At 44.2% G+C, this 21,565-nt stretch overlaps 1 protein-coding gene across 1 annotated transcript; it reads left to right on the forward strand.

The window, feature by feature from the left end:
- The first annotated feature begins 2,308 nt into the window (after positions 1-2,308).
- Positions 2,309-21,401, forward strand: LOC118103203 (ATP-binding cassette sub-family C member 4). The gene is made up of 31 exons (XM_035149878.2): positions 2,309-2,547; positions 3,433-3,543; positions 7,086-7,206; positions 7,363-7,587; positions 7,799-7,888; positions 9,243-9,406; positions 10,253-10,378; positions 11,598-11,847; positions 12,573-12,680; positions 12,792-12,881; positions 12,997-13,188; positions 14,119-14,213; positions 14,462-14,548; positions 15,054-15,150; positions 16,079-16,273; positions 16,665-16,802; positions 16,890-16,927; positions 17,012-17,115; positions 17,223-17,369; positions 17,523-17,602; positions 18,072-18,222; positions 18,326-18,445; positions 18,527-18,637; positions 18,765-18,865; positions 19,186-19,377; positions 19,467-19,622; positions 19,804-19,893; positions 20,132-20,304; positions 20,399-20,504; positions 20,620-20,754; positions 20,848-21,401. The coding sequence occupies exons 1-31, from the start codon at positions 2,474-2,476 to the stop codon at positions 20,923-20,925; spliced, it is 3,945 nt and encodes a 1,314-aa protein (XP_035005769.2). The 5' UTR covers positions 2,309-2,473; the 3' UTR covers positions 20,926-21,401.
- Positions 21,402-21,565: the final 164 nt, after the last annotated feature.

Consider the following 21,565-nt stretch of genomic DNA (forward strand, 5'->3'; position numbering starts at 1 on the left):
AATAATTACCAGAAGGATTTTCTGAACCGTCCAGGTTGAGCCTTTGCTTGCCCCCACTGACCCTGTACCTGGGCTCGTAAACCTGTTCACAGGTTAAGTGTTCACATCGTCAGCATTCCAGCAAATCTAAACAGGGTGTTTTACTGTTAGCAGCAGCGAGACGATGCTGAGAGCACTGCTCCGTAAATCCCTGGGTAGTTGAAGCCTGGATGTCGTGTTCCCATGGCTGCTGTTGCTGAGTAAACTCAGAGGGGATCCTCATCCTGGAAGTCTGCTAATGACTGAGGCAGCTGGAGCAGGCTGTTGTCTATGTCAACCTGTTGATGAAACCCCATTAAGGCCGAGAATATGATGATCTGGTGATTTTCCTCCTTGGCTGGGAAAACACCGCCTGGTAATGGCATCACAGCTGCTTTTGCTTGACTGTGATGTGCATTATTTTAGAGGAAAAAGATGGTTAATTAACTCTAAGACTCAACTCTTTCTGTCTCTTTAGGACTTTATTTGTATAATGTTATTACTGTCTTCTTAATAACACTATATTATTGTAATTGTTGTTTTCAATATGTCCCTCATACTTGTGTACAAACTAGGCAGCACTCTAAATTTCATTATGAAGTGTTAAAAGTCCGTCTGTGTCCTCTTGACCTCTCCTGTAACTTTTAATGTTTGCAATTTAAAAAAGGAACTTTACTCTGTCACGTGTTTCCTCACTTATTCACACATGAAGAGCGTTTAATCAAACTGACAAATGTACAACACGTGGCAGCTTTTCACAGAACAATAACACATGCAACCTGGATCTTGACTGAAAGTTGAACAAAGGAAGCACTTCCTCTCTAGTTCTCTGTGTGAGGAGAAAACAGGCCTCTGCAGGTTTAACATGGGAAAGGTCTGTTGATCCCCCACAGTCCGATTCCTGGTATTGGGCTGAGTTCAGCTGCCTGTAATAATCTCCTGCTGGCTTCTCTCCTTCAGCCCTTCTCCCCCTCGGTGCTGGCTGAACATCAACAGGAGGATAACGTGCAGGGTGAGAGGGCAGAAGACCATCCAGTGTGTTATCATTAGATTGTTGGTCTCGGGATAATATTTCATCTTCTTTACATGTGACTGGATTTCTCTCCAACTCGCCTTGGACGTGGAAAAGAGAGGAGGAGGCTTCAGGTCTTTTATGTCATTTCAGGAAACACCTGTGGTGCCGGAGGGCGTCTGTCATCGAACACACAGGGTTTATTTATAGTGAGTTATCACATGTGTCTGTTTGTGTAAGAGACCAGAAAGACAAAAGCACAAAGAAAACTTAACTTGACAGGATATTTTATGTTAAGACTCAGAAAACCTCCTCGTTTCAGGCCTGGAACTTTAGAATCCCTCTTATCACGGCACTGTCGTAACATGAATGAGTCAGTGACTATATTTCCAAACATGAGTGTGAGCGTGTGAAATAAACTGACTCACGCAAAAACAGGAAGCTGGCGATTTCGCTGTGTAATAGTGACAAGTTTACCAAAGGTCACATGTCCCTCATACCTGAGTTCACTTTGACACCGTTGGACCGTTTGAATGTTTGGTCAAATGTTTCACTTTGAGATAACCATCTTTTAGAGAATTGTATTGACGTGTACCGTTACTTTTTATTTTGTTCCATCCACTAACATGAAGGAGGCAGGATTTATAACCTGCACTGCAGCCAGCCACCAGGGGGCAATCAAGACACCTTGGCTTCATGTTGGGGAGCTGTTGTGTCATCTGTCTTTATTTCTGCGATTTGAACACACGTTTAATTTTGTATTTTCAATAACACTTGAATACATTAAGTGAAATTGAAACTAAAATGTCAGCTGTTTTTTTTGTTTTTTTGAACTTCCTTCTTACTTGTGGGACAGAGTTTATATATATATATATATATATATGTGTGTATGTAAATCTTATAGAGGAAGGAGAGGTTGAGAAAATGTTTAGTTAATACCTCAACTGTAAATCTATGACCATTGTGTCATATTCCCCTGATGAACTGGATCCCTCTGGTTACATGTATTATTGATAAGGAGACACACTTCAAGATATATGTATTTATTGTATTTGTATATATATATATATTTGTTTTATTCTATATCTTTTGTATAGTTTTTAATCCTATTTGTACATCCTGTTTGGTGTGTTGTGTGTCTTGTTTGTTTGCGCTTCCCGACCAGGACCAATAGCGACGGCCCATAAATTCTGAGCCAATCCCGTGAAAGACGAGTAGAGGGCTGAGCCAATCAGGTGGGGAGAGCGGGTGCCGTCCCGGCCAATCGGGTGTGAGGGGCGTGTCTCCAGGTCCAGCGGTGCCTCCACCTCGCGTGTTCTGAGAAACACGTAACACACCTTGAAGGTTCCGACCTCCGGGTACCACCGATGTGAGAGACCGGGAGCAGCAGCCGCGAGACGGGCACCGAAGAGAAGAGAGTCCGCTGCCACCGGAGGAGCCACCATGGAGAAAGTCGGCAAAGAAGCCAAGACCAACCCGATGGTGACGGCGGGGGTTTGGTCGAAGATGTTGTTCTGGTGAGTTCCTGGATATCACGTTAGCTGGAGTTAGCGGGGGATTTCAAACCGGGAGGAACCCACCGACCCAAGGTGACCACTGCCCCCCCCCCTCTGACACACGGGCTGCGTGGGAACCGGCAAGAGGAACCACCAGCTGGTTCCACACCGATCAACACGTGGAAACATCTGGATTCAGCCACTGGGTTTATGTAACCTCAGTTTCCGGTTGAATCACCGACTCTGCCCGGTCCAGACTGGTGATTGAGTTTTAGAAGGAGCACGTGCGGCACCAGAACTTCCCCCTGCACCAGAGCAACAACCAAGACACACTCTGGTTCTGTTCAAATGTGTGAAGAGGAGTCCAGAGCTGAGAGGAACTCTTCTTATAAACGATCTGTGAAGAGGACAGATCACAGATAAACTTCAGTAAAAGTTCTGTTCAGTCAACATGTGTGTTTCTAATAGTTCTGTCCAGGCTTCTTAACGTGCAGCAGTGATATCTGTACATGTGTTGGGTGCATGAGAGCAAGTGGCACCACATGCATAACTGTGTTTATAGCTGCAGGTAAGATATGATGAGATGTTGAAATGCTGGACAAACGCTGCACAGATCCTCCACGTCTACTGAATACCTTCTGTTTACACTGGTTATATCATCTCTGTTGCATTTGTATTGGGATGTTTCCTCGCGTTTATATCGCAGGTTTACTTATTATTACATTTGTTGGTGCTATAACACAGAAATAGGAAAATATCCCCTTTCTGGGAATAATACATTATTGTCTATTAACTACTTGCACTCCATATATGCCAGTTATATTATTATATCATAATAACCCATATTGACACAAGGTCCTTTTCTCCTTCTTCTTCTCCAAACCTCCCTCCAACCTCCTCGTCCAGGTGGCTCAACCCTCTGTTCCGCACTGGATACAAACGCAGGCTGGAGGAGAAGGACATGTTCCGAGTGATACCAGAGGACAGCTCGGAGACACTGGGTCAGGAAATGCAGAGGTATGGACCGGACTTATTTAAACGTCCCAGTCAGTTGGTGGGACAGTTTGCACAGTTTCCGATATCCCCACTCAACTTAGTGCAGTGTAAGTCCTGACTCGTCATAGATGAGAGACACTTGATTCCTTGTGGTTAGAGATATTTACATGATTGCTATATACATGGAGTTCTCATGACTGAACTCTGTTGTAGATTTCAGAGTCGTTGTTTATCAGGAGACTAAAGACGTGTCCTAATCAGTGGATATCTCAACCGGCGAACAAAATGAAACACGCAGTCACCAAACACAAATTCCTTGAAGATTAGCTCCCTTCAATTCACAGCACGTCCATGCAGTTGTTGGCAGAACAGCCGCTTCCATTACGAAAAACAAAACTGCCCTTATCTGTAAAGCAAGGCATCACAGCACTACGATGCAGAAGGAAAGGTCGCTTTTGATCAATGAAAACATACTTACACATTATTTTCTGTCGTATGTGAGAAGTGAAACATCAGATTGATGTTTGTGACTTGTTATAGATACTTTACACCACCTGATTTTCCAACACCTGGTTTTGGAAAATCACTTTTTACAGATGTTATGGACTTTAAGGCTCGTTTTTGTTGGAAGTTTCCCTTAAAGCTTTTGGTCAGAGCAGAGCCCTCATCCTTGAATCCCTTTCTGAATATATGCGCTTGTCTTTATCCTGCCACACTTTCACAATATTAACATTTTCTACACAACATATACGATCTTTAACTTGGTGTTTTGCACCATTGGTTCATTGTGTCGCCGTGTGCAGCGCTCTTTGCCCCACTGCTCTCTCTCTCTCTCTCTCTCAGACAAACACTCACAACATTTATGACCCATAATTCTTTTACCGACCAGATTCTGCGTAAATTCACAAGATACCCCGAGATATTCTCCCAAGTCAAAACAGTTTGTTTAGAATCCGTCTATGTGAGAACTAAACCATGCGTGGAACTTGACGATCAGGGGAATGTTGGGTCCTGGAGAAGATCCACGCTTCGCTGAGTGTCATTCTAGTTCTCATTTGAAATTAGATTCATTCACTGTTCCCTGGGAAAATATTGAAAGTGTCCCAAGTCCCAGGAAGCATAGCCTTATATGATGTTCTGGGGGCTTGAGGTTGGTGTTGAAGAAGTGGTTGAACTGGTTTGCTCCCACCACCTGCTGTGCTGCTGTTCTTCTCCTTGCAGATGGGATGGTTTTCACCCCTTCCCAGACCTCGTGTGGTTCTCCTGAAGCTTCTGCCTACTCTCTGTATGACTCCTCTGTCTCGGTCGGACCTAGATTTCCCCCCTGCAGGCGCTTCAGCCCAATCTCCACCTTTTAACACCCTCTCATTCCTATTGAGGAGATGCTTGACTTCAGTGCTGATCCCAGGCTTATTAGGAAAGCAGTGCACGGTTTTAATGGGAACAACAACATCCATGCAGAGGTGAAGATAGTCAGTGGTGTGACCCCCTCCAATGTCCTGACCGTGGGGATCCACTCAGTCGACCCCCCGAGCTGCCTCAGCCTCCTCTGCCTCAGGAGGCCAGGGCTGCTTTGGTAGCCTTGGCTTGTGCTGAGACAGAAGAAGGAGCAGATTGTGGTCCGGTTGCTCCCGGCGGGCGCAGAGTTCTGGTGCTGAATGCTTCCCTCACGTCAACAAACAGGAGATCTATTGTCATGTTCTTCCTGGTAAAAAAGTCTGAGAGGGTCGAGTCTAACTTTGCGTGAAAGGCGGCCTCAGGGAGTTTGTAACCTCTGCATGTGGAGGCGCCATTTCATGTCAGAAATAGTTCTGTGTGGTTCTTTCCTCTTCCAATGTGATCGTATTATTTATATTTCCCTATTCATCAATGCGTCAGGGTGGTGAGGGGCTGGGGGCTTGTTTATTCATGCATTAGAACGGAATCTGAAAATAATCAGAAAAGTAGAAGAGCGCTCGGAGAGTTCCTACCTCCTGCGTTAATGCCCAATCTCAGAAAGATCCTGGATCCATCCGTTTATATGGACCAGCTCCAAAATGTAATGAGTTCTAACTGGAGTCTGCAGACAGCAATGAAAACACAACCTCCTTGGCAGAGGTAACCTGTTCTCGCTAACGCAGCTTCCTCCTTCCTTTCATTTACCGGCCCGCCCCTGACCTTTGCTGCTCTTTCACTCTCTTATGTTAGTAAGAGAGTGAAAGAGTTTAGTTTTTAGTTTTTTCTCTCCCCTGTTGTCATCAGAATATTTAGAGGCCTGAAGACGCATGACAACCTAAGTTAATATTTTTTTTTTTTTTTTAAAACAAGAAGCAAACAAAAGGGGCCAGTGTCTTCGCTGGTTTCACACCACAAAGGTTAACCCTTTACACTCATCAACTACACCGGTGTAGATGTCTTATCTCTAAACTCTGTACAACCTAAGATAAAATGTTATGAAAGTCAGTAAAGAGTAATAAACGATCAAAGTAAAGTTTTTTGAAGGGCCAGACTAAAGCTATAATAGTCTTTTATTTGAGATGGATTTAAAACGGATCATGTAAATCTCCTGCAGCTGAATAAGGGACGGCCTGTGGCACCGTAGGCACCCGTCCAAGCCAACATGGTCGGTTGGTCTCTAAATGAAGCGGAAAGCAATTGTGTTGTTTCTGAAAAGTTGGTCAAAAGGCGTCGCAGTGATGTTTTATCTAATGGTGAACTAGCAGCAGTGGATTTGGGAACATCTTCACTGCACTTTGACCCTGAGCTGCACGCTTTGCTCTTACATGGGGAAAATAGAGCCACTGTAGTTGAACAGAGCAAGCACACAATTCCAACCTCATGACTAAGCACAATTGAAGTTTAACTTCACTAATAAAGAACAAGTGGAAAACAGTGTCAGAGTAAATGTGTAACTCTGGAGCTGCTAACAGGAACAGACACTGGAGAGAGTGTGTCATAATATCAGTGTAAACTCTGGGTCTCTACATAGATATGCACTGGTTGTGTCTTCCAGGAAACACTTGTTGGCTCATTGTTCACTTTAGAACTGAGAGAGTAGAGTTTTCCACACACCTTCCGATACAGGGCTGTTTCATGTGTCTATCAGTGGTCGTGTGGCCGCTTATCATCATCCGTTAAATTGACTTTATCTGTGGAATGAGCATGAAATCCTGTATTTAAGCGTCTCAGCTCAGTTAGTCACCAGTCAAGTGGCTTTTGGTTTCTCCCGTGTTGGAAAGAGCTGAGATAAGATTTCTTCTGGGTCACTCTTGAAAAAGGAGTAAGCAGTCGTGGTGTTTCCCACATTTATGGAAACCATACCTCCGCTGAGCAGTTGTGAAGCTTGGGATCTTAAACAATAACTTAGTGCACTTCTGGTGTGTTGTTATTTTATAGTTTTTACGTGTCAGTTATTTCATGACTGGATCCTTGATGCTACCTCAGGAGGAACAGCAGCTTTTCCAAACTTCTCCGTTTCAGGCGTTGATACGTTCTCTGCTATTAAGTGAAAGGGAAGCCTCTCTTTGATTCCGACTCCCCTGGATGCAAGGCTTGACTTCTTATGACTGGTTTTTACACGACAGATACTGGGACCATGAGATCCAGAAGGCCTCCAAAGAGATGCGGACTCCGAACCTCGGGAAAGCCATCATCCTTTGCCACTGGAAACCATACGCCCTGCTGGGACTCTTTACTGTCGTTGAGGTCAGTATTCAGCCTGTGAAGTGAAGCTTGGTCCGTCAGTGAGGGGATGTAAGAGCCTGATAGATGAATACAACTCAGGTTATTGTAGGAGTATTGTAGTTCTCTTCAGTAATGAATCTTATTGTTTCTTATACTTTCTGCTCTCCCACATCACAGGAGACCATCAAAGTGACCCAGCCCATCCTCTTGGGGAAGATGATTCAGTACTTTGAATTTTACGACCCAAACGACAGCCGGGCTTTGCACGAAGCCCTCGGCTACGCATCTGGTTTGTCTCTGTTCGCCATCATCCTGGCGGTGCTCCATCACTACTACTTCTACCAGCTCCAGAGAGTGGGCAGTAAGATCCGAGTGGCCCTGTGTCACATGATCTTCAAGAAGGTCAGCAGCTCCTTCTTGATGAATATTCAGTTCTGCTTGGTTGTCATTGAACGCTGCTCATTTTGCATATCAAGGGTACAAAGGGGCATTCTTGTGCTTTTACTTTACTTTGATGATTTGTATTTAATGTATAACTGAATGATGGGATAGTGTTTGTGAGGTTTAAGATGTAGATGTTGCTTCACTGATGATGATCCTGCTCTTTTTCCAGGCTCTGTGTCTCAATAACCATGCCATGGGAAAGACCACCACGGGCCAGATTGTCAACCTCCTTTCCAATGACGTCAACAAGTTTGATGATGTACGTGAACTTTGACAAGCACACAGGTTATTTTTGCTGCAGGGGCAAGGCAGTGCAAAATAGCTGGCTGACGGTTTTATAAACCCCACAGTGCATTCCTCTCCCTTACAAAAATGTTGAAATAATTACAACTTAAAGTGTAATCAGATAGATCAAAGATGAGTAAATGGAGAGCTATGTGCCTCCTCTTTGCTTTTTCATTCTCACACAACTGAGAGCAGCTTGAGTGAGGACACGGATTGTTATCTCTCCTCTGGATCTTACAGGGCACACAAGTTGATGGGAGTAATCTGATCTCTCTAGATCCTGTCAGAACTTGCATTGCAGCATTTTGCATTAACTGAAGGCTTTTCACAGACTGATCATAAAGAATTACAATAATCCAGTCTAGAGCTAACAAATACGTGGACTAGTTTCCCAGCACCCTTTGAGACAGGAGGTTTCTAATTTATAATATTCTGCAGGTGTCCTGGTGAACTGTAAGGTTCAAAAGTAACTATATGATCAAGTGTTTAGTGCAGGTACTTCAGTTTACAGGTCATCAGGCCGTGACTGCCTGAGTACTTTCCTTTGTCTTTATAGATGATCGCAGCCGAGTGGTGTCTCTGTGGAAGTACATCGGTCACAGCACTGAATTCTCTGGAGTACAGTAACTAACTTGAGTGTGCACAGAAGAGTCATTGTTAATGTGAACGTGTGTGTGACTAAAGCTAGTGTGGTTCCTTTTAATCCCAACAACATTCATCGTGAGATCTTGCAGAACGAGTACAAACGTCTCTCCACTGACGCTGTGATAAGATGCCAATCACCTGTTTCTTAGCTATGATGTACTGAAAATCTTCAGACATTTTAATTTCGTTTAATTTATTGTATGAAAAGAACGACTCGTGATTTAAACCCAAGGAATGCATCGGACCTCATTTTGCAAGTCAGCGCCGATGAAGCGTTTAAATTCTTGGCCCGATTCAGGTGTGACTTGCTCTCCTAATTTTTCCAGAGAAACTGGCTGTGCTCTCTTCGCCTGAGTTCAGACTTGATTGGCCCTGAGCCTTCCTGGCACCGGCCCCAGTTTGTCTCTTTGGGGTTTTGGGTTTCAGTTATATCAGTAGGTCCGAGCCTGCTGTGAAAACTCCTGAGCTGATAATTACCCAGTGCTGGTTTGGATTGAAGCCTTTAGAAAGTTCCTGTTGAGAGACTCTGCCGCTCATACCGGTCTAATGCTCGATGACAGGGATGAGGCACCGGCCCCCGAGGAAAACACTTTGATCACTGGGACACATATCTATGTTGATAAATTGTGTCCTGCACCTCCATGTTCTTTTATGGCTTGTTCATTGTACATTCTCTCCAACAGATGACCATCTTCTTGCACTTCCTTTGGGTTGGGCCCCTCCAGGCAGCTGTGGTTGTCGGGCTGCTGTGGGTGGAGATTGGTCCGTCGTGCTTGGCAGGCATGGTGGTCCTCTTGTTCCTGATGCCCGTGCAGTCTCTGTTTGGAAGGTTCTTTGCGAAGTACAGGTAATTACACACTGGCGTCGACCCTTATCACCAAAAACTCTCTTGACGAGTAAATATTTGTTTTCTTTTTGTTATTTAAATGTTGAGTCAGACGCCCTAAGTGACTCCTGAGAAGGATCTCCTGCTGTCTTCTCACATGGGGGCTGACCCAATAAACACATCAGAAAGTCCGGAGGTTCCCACTTGGACATTCGTGTTCTCACATACGTCCGCTCCTGTAAAATGTCCGCAGGTTCTCCAGAGTTCAGTGCAGGTCTGGAAGCAGCTCATTTCAAACTAACTGAGGATTAGTGTCCAGCCCTCACAGGAGGAGCCGGATAACTGAGGAATGGACCATTACCCAACTAAACGAAAGAAGGAGGGATTAAAGGTTTTTTGATTATTCCATTAAATGACGTGGAAACACTCATTTGAATTCAAATACGTTCAGAAAACATTGTTTCACAAATTACATGGTTACCAGCTGTTTTACATAATGGCTACATTCATGCTAAAAGACTCCGGTTACAGGTCTCCTGTTTCAGATTGCAGCCTTTGTACAAAGTCAATGAACCCATTGTGTCATGCACAGGTTATACTGGACAAGGTTCAAGTTACAGGGTTGTAAATCTGCCTGAATCCTTCGTTATGAACGACTCACAACACAAACAGCCTGGAGCTGTCTGGTTACAGACTGCAGTCTCAAATCCAAAGGGATTTCACTTGTCTATAAAGCCTGAAGAAGAAATAATTTCACATTTGCATCCACATAAAAACTAAATATGAATGATATGAAGCTTGTGTTTGTGTTCGACTTTATGCAACCTGCAGTAGTTAATCACTGTGAATGTTCTCCTCTCTTTACAGGACTCTGACAGCAGCTCTGACCGACAGCAGAATCCGTACCATGAATGAAGTGGTGTCTGGAATGAGGATCATCAAAATGTACGCCTGGGAGAAACCATTTGCTGCTCTGGTCTCTGAGGTCAGAAGGTAAAAACATCTCATCGTTTTAACGCTCTGCGATGTTTGATAAAGGAATTTGAAAGTGCTCAAATCAAAAGTCAACAAATCTTGGAGGCCAACTCTTTAACTAGTAGTTTGGATTATTAGTTACCGAGCTCAGTTACAGCATCTCTATTATTTACTGTTGGTTCTGGTATACTGTGGGCTGTTGAAGAGATAAACTGACAGTTGCTGACCTCATGCAAATATTCATTCAGGCAGAGGATGTGTCCTTCAAGTCCTTTACACTGCTGCTGCTGGCTGGAAACCTACGGAAAGCCACGGCGCAGTGGAGGAAGAAAAGGCAGTTTCATTCTCAGGAAAACCAAAACATGGACAGTTTGAGCCCTAAGGGCCTGCCCCCCAGCGCGCGTCACAGCAGGTGTCAGTGTTGACAATTATCATGATAAAGTGGAGATAGGCTTCAGGCCACAAACAGAAAGCAGAGAATGAGTTGCAGGAACAGTCGTCAGAAGGAAATGCTGAGTCATCATGCAGCAGAGTTATGTTTATTATTTTCTACGCTTCCTTATCTATATTAACGTTGATAATATTGAGAAAACTTTCTATAAATGTTCTGTGTTTCTACCTCATTGTGGTTTGTCGACATGTTGCTGCACTGGCAGAGGGAACAAACAGTTGTAAAGGAGAGGGTTGTTGCTGAAGCCCAGGAGTGTCAGTAGAAAGTAGCTTATGTGTCTCAAGGGTCGTTTTCTTGTTCTTTTTCTAAGATACAAAGGGAAGAAAAGGGATATATGTCTTGAGTGCAACGTTTAACCAGAAATGGTTATAAAACACACATGTGCCAGTGACAGCCAGTGGTTGAAGGAATTCCGTTCTCGGGTTGTGTGTCAGGGTTGATTCCGCTGTGGTTCTTCACTGCTGAAGATGATGAAGAGTTTTATTCAGGTAATTCATTAATCAGTGAAATGAAGACTTCTAATAAAGCCCCATTTAAATTAGTTCCTCTTCATTATTATGAGGACATTTCGCTGCACACGTTGGTCACCATCAGCCTTTTCCCACACACAGTGTTCAGTGGCAGCCTGACACAATCTGTTTCTACCTAAATCTGCATACGATGCACTTATGGGACATTGGTAAATGGCAGACACCTTCCCTCGTTACAGGCACATCAGTCCCACAGGAACTCTGAGTGCTCGCAGACAAATCAGATTGATGTGATTGGTGCAACTGTTGTTTTTAGGAAGGAGATCTCCACGATCCTGAGCAGCTCCTACCTGCGAGGTCTCAACATGGCCTCCTTCTTCTGCGCCAACAAGGTCATCCTCTTCTGCACCTTCACCGTCTACGTGCTCCTGGGAAACACCATGTCGGCCACGCGTGTGTTTGTGACGGTGTCGCTCTACACCGCTGTGCGGCTCAACGTCACGCTCTTCTTCCCCGCAGCCATCGAGCGGCTGTTTGAGGCCCGTGTCAGCATCTCCAGGATCCAGGTACTTTTTAACACAGCCTGATATGGATGTTTGGTGCCTGAAATCCATATTAGGGATTGAAACATTTACCATATATGATATATATATACATATATACATATATTTAATATGAAATTGCAATATATTGAATGACAGCAGGAATATATGGATTAAACCTTAAATAAACATTGATTATATGGATTAAACCTTGAATTTCTGGAGTAAAACGTTTGAAAATCTAGAATAAACCTTTGAATGTATGGAATGAACTTTCAATATATAAAATGAATTTTATGATGAATGAAATATTTGAATACACGGAATGAAATCTGACGTCATCAGACAGAGAGAGAGGAAACCGAGCACACACATGCTCCTCTATAGTCAAACGTCCCGTGTAATCGGTGACATGGTGTTGTCATGGATGTCTTTCCACGCCGCCGCTCCCCTAGTTACTTTAATTCAGTCACAGGTTCATCAAGCAGATCAGAGTTGGCAGCGTGTGACTGCATTCAGTTCTGCTGCTGATATTACAGATTTGGCTGCTAGTGACTTATCTCTTATTGTCAGAGTTGCTCTATCACATGGCAACAGTTGTAATGTCTGGTTCTGTAAAGGCACCACCTCCATCTTTTGTCTCCTAAAGAAATGTAGCAGAAGCAAATGTGCTGCATAATGCATGTGGAGACAGTAGTGGAAACAATTTCACTTCATGACTCTCATGCTCTCTGTATTTTTTTGTCCAGGTGTTCTTGATGCTCGGTGAGATCGAGAGACGCAGCGTTGCTCTGCCACAGGAGGAGAAGAAGGACGGATCTGTTGAAATCCAGGATCTGTTCTGCTACTGGGACAAGGTCACATAGTTTGTTCTCGCTCGTTCACATACTCGCAATAGTTGTTTTTATTTCCTTTTATGGACATTGGCTCCTGGGTTAATGTTTGAATCCGTTTTGTGCCTCCTACAGAGTCTGGATTCTCCATCTCTGCAGAACGTCTCTTTCAATCTGAATTCAAATCAGCTGTTGGCTGTAATCGGACCAGTAGGAGCTGGAAAGGTCAGTTATCACATGTCATGGTTTCAGGCAGAGGGGAGACACGGTGGTGACTTGTAGGAAAATGATGGAGTTTGAGTATATTAGCTCATGTGTTTCCTCTTCATGTCTCATTCAGTCGTCCCTGCTGTGCTCCATCCTGGGAGAGCTGCCCGTTGAAAAGGGTTTGCTGAAGGTCAACGGTAAGCTGACGTACGCTTCTCAGCAGCCCTGGGTGTTTCCTGGAACCATCCGCAGCAACATCCTGTTTGGGAAAGAGATAAACCCTCAGAAGTATGAGAGAGTCCTGAAAGCCTGCGCTCTAAAGAGGGTGAGACACGGTTTGTTTACTGTCTTCGAATAGATGAAGAATTGACTCATACGTAGAAATAAAAAGGTTCTAATATGATTTCACACTTCAGACAAATGACAGATGGTTGAACAAATAACACAAGAGATATAAATACAGAACATCTGGTGACCAGAGGGAGAGTTTTTAATTACAAACACGGAACACCACAGAATATAGATAAGACATGTTTCTACAAGCCGTCTCATTGTGCAACAGTAGTGACAACGTCAACACATAGCAGCGTGTTAAATGAGATAAGATAAAGTCAAGGGTTTCCTTCAAATGCTTTCATTGCAGCCATAAACAGTCATGATTCAGTGGGTGAAAAGTTTCAAACACAGAGAGAGTGGTGTGTGAGATTCGGTGCTCTGTAGCGTTTTATGGTTCAGGTGTGGGAAACATTCCTCCTGCACAGCTACACATGAACCAAATGATTCACAAGTAACTCATTGACTGAAGAGATGCTGAGAGTTCAGTGAAATCACAATTCTATCAGGATTCTTGTATTTTATGTTGAGCAACTAACGTCACATGAACCAAACTGGATCAAATAAAACTCAGTCATACACTATAAACCTGGTGCATTTTTTATATGCCGTCATAACGTGGGCCTCTATCAGCAACAACATTCTCATCATGATATCAATACTGTCCATATGGATATAAATATGGATTATATAAATATTCTGAGCATAAGCTACTTACACTTCTCTCTTCTTTCTGTATGTGACACTTTCTCGTGCAGATGTTACTCAAAGTCGTGCCTTTTATTTTGTGTTTACACTTTTTTTTAGACATGTTCCTCCACGAGCACCACTGTCATACGTGCTAACAGCTACAGAGGTAATGTGTAATATTCTGCAGTTCAGTATGATCACTCCTCTGTTTCTGTGCTGCTCTGATGTGCAGGACCTGGAGCTGCTTCCAGACGGAGACCTGACGCTGATCGGAGACCGAGGAGCCACGCTCAGCGGGGGGCAGAAGGCTCGAGTCAACCTGGCGAGGTAAGAGAGCGGTCACCTGGAGGTCTGACCAATGACAGATCTCATTTTGATTCACTTACAGAAAGGTCTGCTCCTGTGTTTCAATGAAGGTGTTGTTCGGGGGAGCCTTATTTTCCAGTAGCACTGCGAACATGTCACATCCCATCAACTTAATGTCACCAAATGTGTGCCTCGTCCGTATGCTTGTTGAAATCACTGTGACTGAAATGTCCCTGGTTGTGAGTCGCTGATAGAACGTTTGTTTTCAGGGCCGTGTATCAGGAGGCGGATGTTTACCTCCTGGACGATCCGTTAAGTGCTGTGGATGCTGAGGTCGGGAGACACCTCTTTGAACAGTGAGTGACCTCAGAAGTAAACTCTGTGTTTTCAGGAATAAACTCTTCCTCTCTCCAGGCCAACAGTTCTGAAGGGGGCGTATCTGCAGGGTTACTGTTTATGTTTTTAGCTTTGTAGTTTACACTGCACTCAGCCGTGTATATCAGCCGTGGTTCAGCTTTTGACTCAAGTGAGTCCGAGCTGAAGGAAAGTTTAAGAACTGAGCCAGGAAGAGGTGCGGTGCTGCTGGGGTCAGACAATTCAACTTGGTCCCTTTCTTCCTGTCACTGTTCCTCTGGATAACACAGCCCGTTACATAACAGCCGTAATAAGGACTTGAAAGGTTCACTGAGTTTTGTGAGGGTTTTTTATGCCCTTTCATGTTCTCAGGTTTAACATTTGTCCTGTGTTTGTAAAAACGATATCTCCAGATATCTCCTTTAGGGCATTTCTGTACTGATGCTGAGACATGCAACCACAGGTGTGTAGTTCTGACATCCTCTTTCCTCTGTGTCCATGAATCAGGTGCATCTGTGGCCTGCTGAAGAACAAGCCCCGGATCCTGGTCACCCACCAGCTGCAGTACCTGCAGAAAGCTGATGAGATCCTGGTCCTCAAGGAGGTTTGTGTCTCTACACATTACGTTACACACTCACAAAAACAGGCAACAAGTGGACAGCACATTTAAAATACCTTTTAATTTGTGTATTAACAGTTAAACAATAAAATACATACTTTACACTTGTATCACATGAATACATTTTTAGTTTAGAATATTCCACAATAATCAACTGAAATATTTTTTTTAAATTATTTTGGCTTTACAACTTATTTGCTTTTATAGAAGACTCTCTCTCTCCAACAGCTGCGTCAGGGTCTTTATTCAGGTCTGTTTCCGGGGGAACTTCTTTGTTGTAACACCTGTCAGTGTAACCTCATCTGCTGTATAAAGTCTCATCCTTCCTGTGACTGTCTCATCCCCCCCGACCACCTTCATAAAGAATCTTTGTTTTTCCATTTAGCTGATCCCTCCTCCTCTGTTGTTGTCGTCCTGAAGCCCTGAACTCATGACGCATCATCACACTCTCTTATCATTGTCTTTAGTAACTAATACAACTGGCAGTGATTCATTATCAATTATTAAGATTTAAATTAAAACGATATCTCCTCAGCATTTGCTTAATTTGGCATCTGGACTTGCTTTAAGACTTTTTCCCTCATTCCAGATGTTTCTTTTCTCTGGCAAGGTTGTCTTGAACTTTGATTGGATTTTAATGGAGCTTTCCTATAGCGCCATCCTCAGGTCAATTGGTGACATTTCACATATTTCATTAAGAGATAAATGGGCAGGGTTTTTATTTATTCCAGTGAAATAAAACCCTTACTGCTTTTAGGATTTCCTTATTTTCACCCACAGGACAAATGCAGAACTTTTTGTAGAGAAGTCACCAAAATAATGGACATTACACCTTGTACATGTTATCAGGAGGTTTTTAGTGTGTTCTTACTGTGTGTGTACGTGTGTGTGTGTGTGTGTGTGTGTGTGTCAGGGTTTCATGGTGGCCAAAGGGACGTACACAGAGCTGCAGCAGTCTGGAGTGGACTTCACCTCCCTGCTGAATAATGAGGAGGAGGAGCAGCAGGCTCCTCAAGACGTCCACAGCAGGATCAGAACTCTGTCCCAGAACTCTGCGGTCTCTCGCACCTCCTCTATGCATTCGATCAAAGATGGCGACCAGTTACCGGTTTGTTACATCGTCTCTTCTCTAGAAACTTATAGACAAATATTCTGCGTTTGTTTCTCCCGAGCATGGCTGTGTTTGACGGTTTATTATGGAGATGCAGTCAGGGAAGGAATTTCATGGCCGTCATTGCTGTAATGACCCAGAGACCATACAACCCGCACAGAGATGAGTTGTCTTCAGCCTTCTCACTCTCTCTGTGGCTGATTAAAACATCCACATATGTCTCACCGTCCTCTGGATTCAGGATTCAGTACGAACTCTGCACCGCTTTTGTGCTTCTTTCTGTGACGACTAAAAACCATCCTTCATGGGGCCCGTCTTCTAAAACATGCTGTGTCATCTCTGGAACTGTGCACGTTGATCACGATGTTTGTCCAAATCCTCCCGACAGGCAGAGGCTGTGCAGACCATGGCAGAGGAGAGTCGATCTCAGGGAACCATTGCAGTGAGCCTGTACGTCAACTATCTTAAAGCTGGAGCCCACACCGTGTTTGTAGTTTTTATCCTAGGGATCAACATTTTGGCTCAGGTACAGTTTTATTTCACCTCGTACATATTTGTGCAGATTATTATTTAATGTAGCTGTGCACATAAAATCACTGCCTGTGTCTCCTAGGTAGCGTACATTATGCAGGACTGGTGGCTGGCATACTGGTCAGTATACATACAAAAATCTCACAAGTCCTTTCGTGCTTGTTTTTTTGCACTTGTTTAATTTGCACCATTTCTTCTGATCAGGGCTGATGAGCAAGATAAGCTCAAAACTAACAGCACGATCATCATAAACGGACAGAACGTCACGGCAGAGCTGGATATCAATTTCTACCTGGGCATTTATGCAGGTAAAAAACAACGTGTTGCTCTTCACTGGGCTCGACATGTGTCCTGCACTGTGGCCGCTGCGTGATTCCTCAGTGAGGTGAAGGGCAATGTGCTGCTGCGTTCACAGGTCTGACTGCAACCACCATCATCCTCGGCTTCGCCAGGAACATTTTCATGTTCAACGTGCTGGTGAGGTGTGCCCAGGCTCTGCACGACAAAATGTTCAGGTCCATACTGCGAGCGCCTGTGCGCTTCTTTGACACGAATCCCATCGGTGAGTGAAAACGTCGTTAAATTTAGCAGAAAAGCAAAGAAATGTGAGAAAATACTAACTTTTCTGTTCTCACTCTAATGATGGGCCTTGCTTTTCCTCTGTGACATCATTTGTGCATTTCTCATGTCTGTGATGTTTGACTTGTGTCCTCAGGAAGAGTTCTGAACAGGTTTACAAAGGACATGGGTCAGCTGGACTCCAACATGCCCTGGACTTTTGTGGATTTTACTCAGGTGAGGACAGATGTCATCGCAATGTCTTCTGTCCCGCTACAGTATTTTTACACTTCTGGGTGCCGACTCATTGATTTATATGTGGCCGCCACAACACAGTGACTTCATATGATTCTCGAAGAATTCTGTAAATTGCAAATGTGAAAACGTTGATTCTACTTATTTTTTCTTCAAATGAGTAAAATCTTTCATTGTAAAACTGTGCTCTTTAATTCACTGAGCCCCCACCTCATGGTTTAAAAACCCCAAAGTGATATTACATGAACATCTTCACTTGATTAAAAGCAGTTTGAGTGTCGGTGGTTCAGATGTGGCGGTAGCTGCTCTCTCTGACGCCCTCTGCTGGACGCCTCCTGTGGCACGTTTACACAAGAGAATGGCAGAAAGACGACGATGAAAAGCAGAAATGTTTCATGTCTTTAATATTTCAGTGACTTCATGTGAATGATTGTGCTTCATCTCGGAGCAGGTGTTCTTGCAGATTCTCGGGGTGATCTGTGTGGCGGTGGCGGTGCTCCCCTGGATCCTCATCCCTGTGGTGCTCCTGCTGATCGTCTTCTTCTACCTCCGCCGCTACTTCCTGCAGACCTCCAGAGACATCAAACGCCTCGAGGCCACCAGTGAGTGTCCCACAATGCAACAGTGTGTGCAGCACAGCTCAAAGACTTCTTTAGTTTCCACTTAAACTATAAACTCAGGCTCCCTCTGTTGTCTGTCCTGCAGCTCGGAGTCCCGTCTTCTCCCATCTGTCCTCGTCTCTCAATGGTCTATGGACGATCCGAGCCTTTGGAGCTGAGCAGAGGTTCCAGGATGTGTTTGACGCCCATCAGGACCTCCACTCAGGTTTCCCTCAACACTTTTCATCAGTGAGAAGCTCTCGTGTGTCTCCAGCGTCTGTAACATATCTATCCTCATCCTGAACAGAGTCCTGGTTCCTGTTCCTGACCATCTCTCGCTGGTTCGCTGTCCGTCTCGACGGCATTTGCTCCGTCTTTGTTATCATGGTCCTGTTTGGCTGCTTGCTGCTCAGAGACCGTAAGGCACATTTCTTACCTTCTAACACTAAACAGTGGTTTTGTACTGTCATCCACCAAAGGCCTAATGTGGGCTAATGTGCAGATGTTGACTGAATAGAAATAAAAAGTGATTTCCTTCGTCATAGAGCTGGACGCTGGCTCTGTGGGTTTGGTTCTGACGTACTCGGTCACACTGATCGGCATGTTCCAGTGGGGGATCAGGCAGAGTACAGAGGTGGAGAACATGGTAAGATATTCACTTTCTTTCCTTTTTATTTAGGGGAGATACTTAAAACATATATACATTTGATTTATTGAGTTGAATGTGTCTCACATGAGAGAAAATGTGTATTTTATGGACACTACCACCAGCAGAGAGTATTGGAGGAGAGACAGTTAGGATTGAGCTGAAGTTCACTTATGTACACATACATATGTATGAATATAGTACGTATACGTATGTATGTCTATTTCTATTCTAAAGACAGCGGTGAGTGTTGATTTGATGTCCTGGTTACTTGCTTCAGTCTAAGTTTTCATATACATGTGACCTATTCCTGTCTTCAGATGACGTCAGTGGAGAGAGCAATGGAGTACACTGAACTGGAGAGTGAAGCACCCTGGGAAACCCAGAAGCGACCTCCTCCCGATTGGCCGAAAAAAGGGCTGGTGACCTTTGACCAGGTCAGCTTCTCCTATGGCGGCGACGGACCGAAGGTGCTGCAGGACCTGAAAGTGATGTTCAGACCCAAAGAGAAGGTCCGACATGTTTGTCATCAAATAGAGATTTTACATGAGTTTTCTTTATTTATTCTTAAAGCTAAGCTGATGTGTTTCCTGGGTGTCAGGTTGGTATCGTTGGGAGAACAGGTGCTGGGAAAAGCTCCCTGGTCTCGGCTCTGTTCCGTCTGGCAGAGCCTGAGGGAGAGATCTACATCGATGGGGTTCTCACCTCTGAGATCGGCCTCCATGACCTGCGCCAGAAGATGTCCATCATTCCTCAGGTAAAGAAAAGGATACGTTCACTTTGCCACGATTCAACCAGATTCAAAAAAATCACTCAACACATACACAACAGATCTGTAAGGATCCATTTATACAGTGAGAAGTGGGTTCTAAAAGCTGAGGTGTGTTGTGGTTGGCCAGTCTGAAATAATTCGGCCTCTCCTCCGTGTTGTTTTCCAGGACCCGGTGCTGTTCACTGGCTCCATGAGAAAGAACCTGGACCCTTTTAACCAACATGAAGACGAGGAGCTGTGGTGCGCTCTGGAAGAGGTCAGTGACCACAACAGTGTTTACAACAAACTCAGGAGGACATTATGTTACACACAATGAAGAGAAACATGATGTAATAATCAGTTAAAACGTTGCAGAGATCATCTGGATTCTTTAGTCTCCAAGTTTACTCCTCATGACACGGAGCAGTAGATATTTATTGTAGGAGACGTGTTCACATGAACAGTACAACAGTCAGAACGTGTCAATCTGATTCTCTCTCTCCGTGTTTTTCCAGGTGCAGCTGAAGTCAGTGGTGGAGGACCTGCCTGGTAAGTTGGAGATGGTTCTGGCTGAGTCGGGCTCTAACTTCAGTGTGGGTCAGAGGCAGCTGGTGTGTCTGGCCCGAGCGCTGCTGAGGAAGAACCGCATCCTCATCGTCGACGAGGCCACGGCCAACGTGGACCCCAGGTACTAAACCACCACCCTGCATCACACGTCTACACATCTCTGGCGGGAGTTTTCTAAACATGATGTCTTCTCTCTTGTTGCCGTCGTCCTGCAGGACAGATGAACTGATCCAACAGACCATACGAGACAAGTTCAGAGAATGCACCGTGCTCACCATCGCTCATCGACTCAACACCATCATAGACAGCGACCGGATACTGGTGAGTCCTGCTGCTGCTATTTTCTGATCAGTAAAAGCTTAAGATTGTCTCTCTATTATTTACTATATCACTCTAGTTTCCAGGGTAATAATCCCAAACGTGATTTTGCCTCCAGGTTCTAGATGCAGGGAAGGTCCACGCCTACGACGAACCCTACACTCTCCTTCAAGATCCTCAGGGCATCTTCTCTAAAATGGTGCAGCAGACTGGTAAACAGGAGGCAGCAGCTCTACTGGAGGCTGCTAAATTGGTGAGTTTCTCTCCCAGTGTACGTCATATACTGTGAGAAGCTTCTCTTTGTATGTAACGTTGAACTGACACTTGGTGGTTGATGTACTTTCAGGCATATGAGAACAGAAACCGCACCAGCATACCGAACGGACACGAAGATAGTTTGGTCATCTGTGAGACGGCCATGTGAGCTCAGGGAGAAAAGCCAGAGAACTTCACAAAGTGCCTGAGCCAGTACATGGTGCTGTTTCCTTCAAGCTGGGAGCCTTGAAACCACTGCTGTAAAAACTTGATATAGACACTATTTATTTTCTATGCCTCCTATTTATATGTAAACAAATTGAGGCTTCAGAGAAACTGCTGTAAAATGGCCTCGTAATCCTTTTTAAATACTATACAAGATATTGTACATGTTAATGTTGACATATAACTGTTCGAAGTTGCCTTTGTAAATATGAGTGATCGCACAGGATTAATGAACAGATCTGAATTTACAAAGGTGGAAACAGCTGCTACGACGGAGCTGGAGTGTGTTGAATTATCCTCGTTGTTGTTCAAATTGACACTTTTAGTTTGTCAGTGTTTTTACACGTGTTTCGACGATCTGACATGTTTGTGCTTTGTTGTTTCAAATGCTACATAAACACATACATGTCCTTCTTTTAATCAGAGTGTACTGCGTTTATATTTACTCTGCTTCTTCTTACTGAGATTTGACTTAAGAGCCATTTTCAGACAGCGGGAGATTCTCCCAACAGCACAGAAACATCTGGAGCTAAAGCTTTTTTCTGATAACAGATTAAAAAAAACACGGTTTCAATGAGACAGGA

The sequence above is a fragment of the Hippoglossus stenolepis genome, chromosome 24 (assembly GCF_022539355.2).
Source record: "Hippoglossus stenolepis isolate QCI-W04-F060 chromosome 24, HSTE1.2, whole genome shotgun sequence".
Taxonomy (NCBI): Eukaryota; Metazoa; Chordata; class Actinopteri; order Pleuronectiformes; family Pleuronectidae; genus Hippoglossus; species Hippoglossus stenolepis.

Bases quoted from the DNA above. Each gene is read 5' to 3' on its own strand.
- LOC118103203 (XM_035149878.2), top strand. From the start codon at position 2,474: ATGGAGAAAGTCGGCAAAGAAGCCAAGACCAACCCGATGGTGACGGCG. The intron at 13,189-14,118 runs GTGAGACACGGT...TCTGATGTGCAG, and splicing joins AAGCCTGCGCTCTAAAGAGG to GACCTGGAGCTGCTTCCAGA. The intron at 16,928-17,011 runs GTCAGTATACAT...TCTTCTGATCAG, and splicing joins GACTGGTGGCTGGCATACTG to GGCTGATGAGCAAGATAAGC.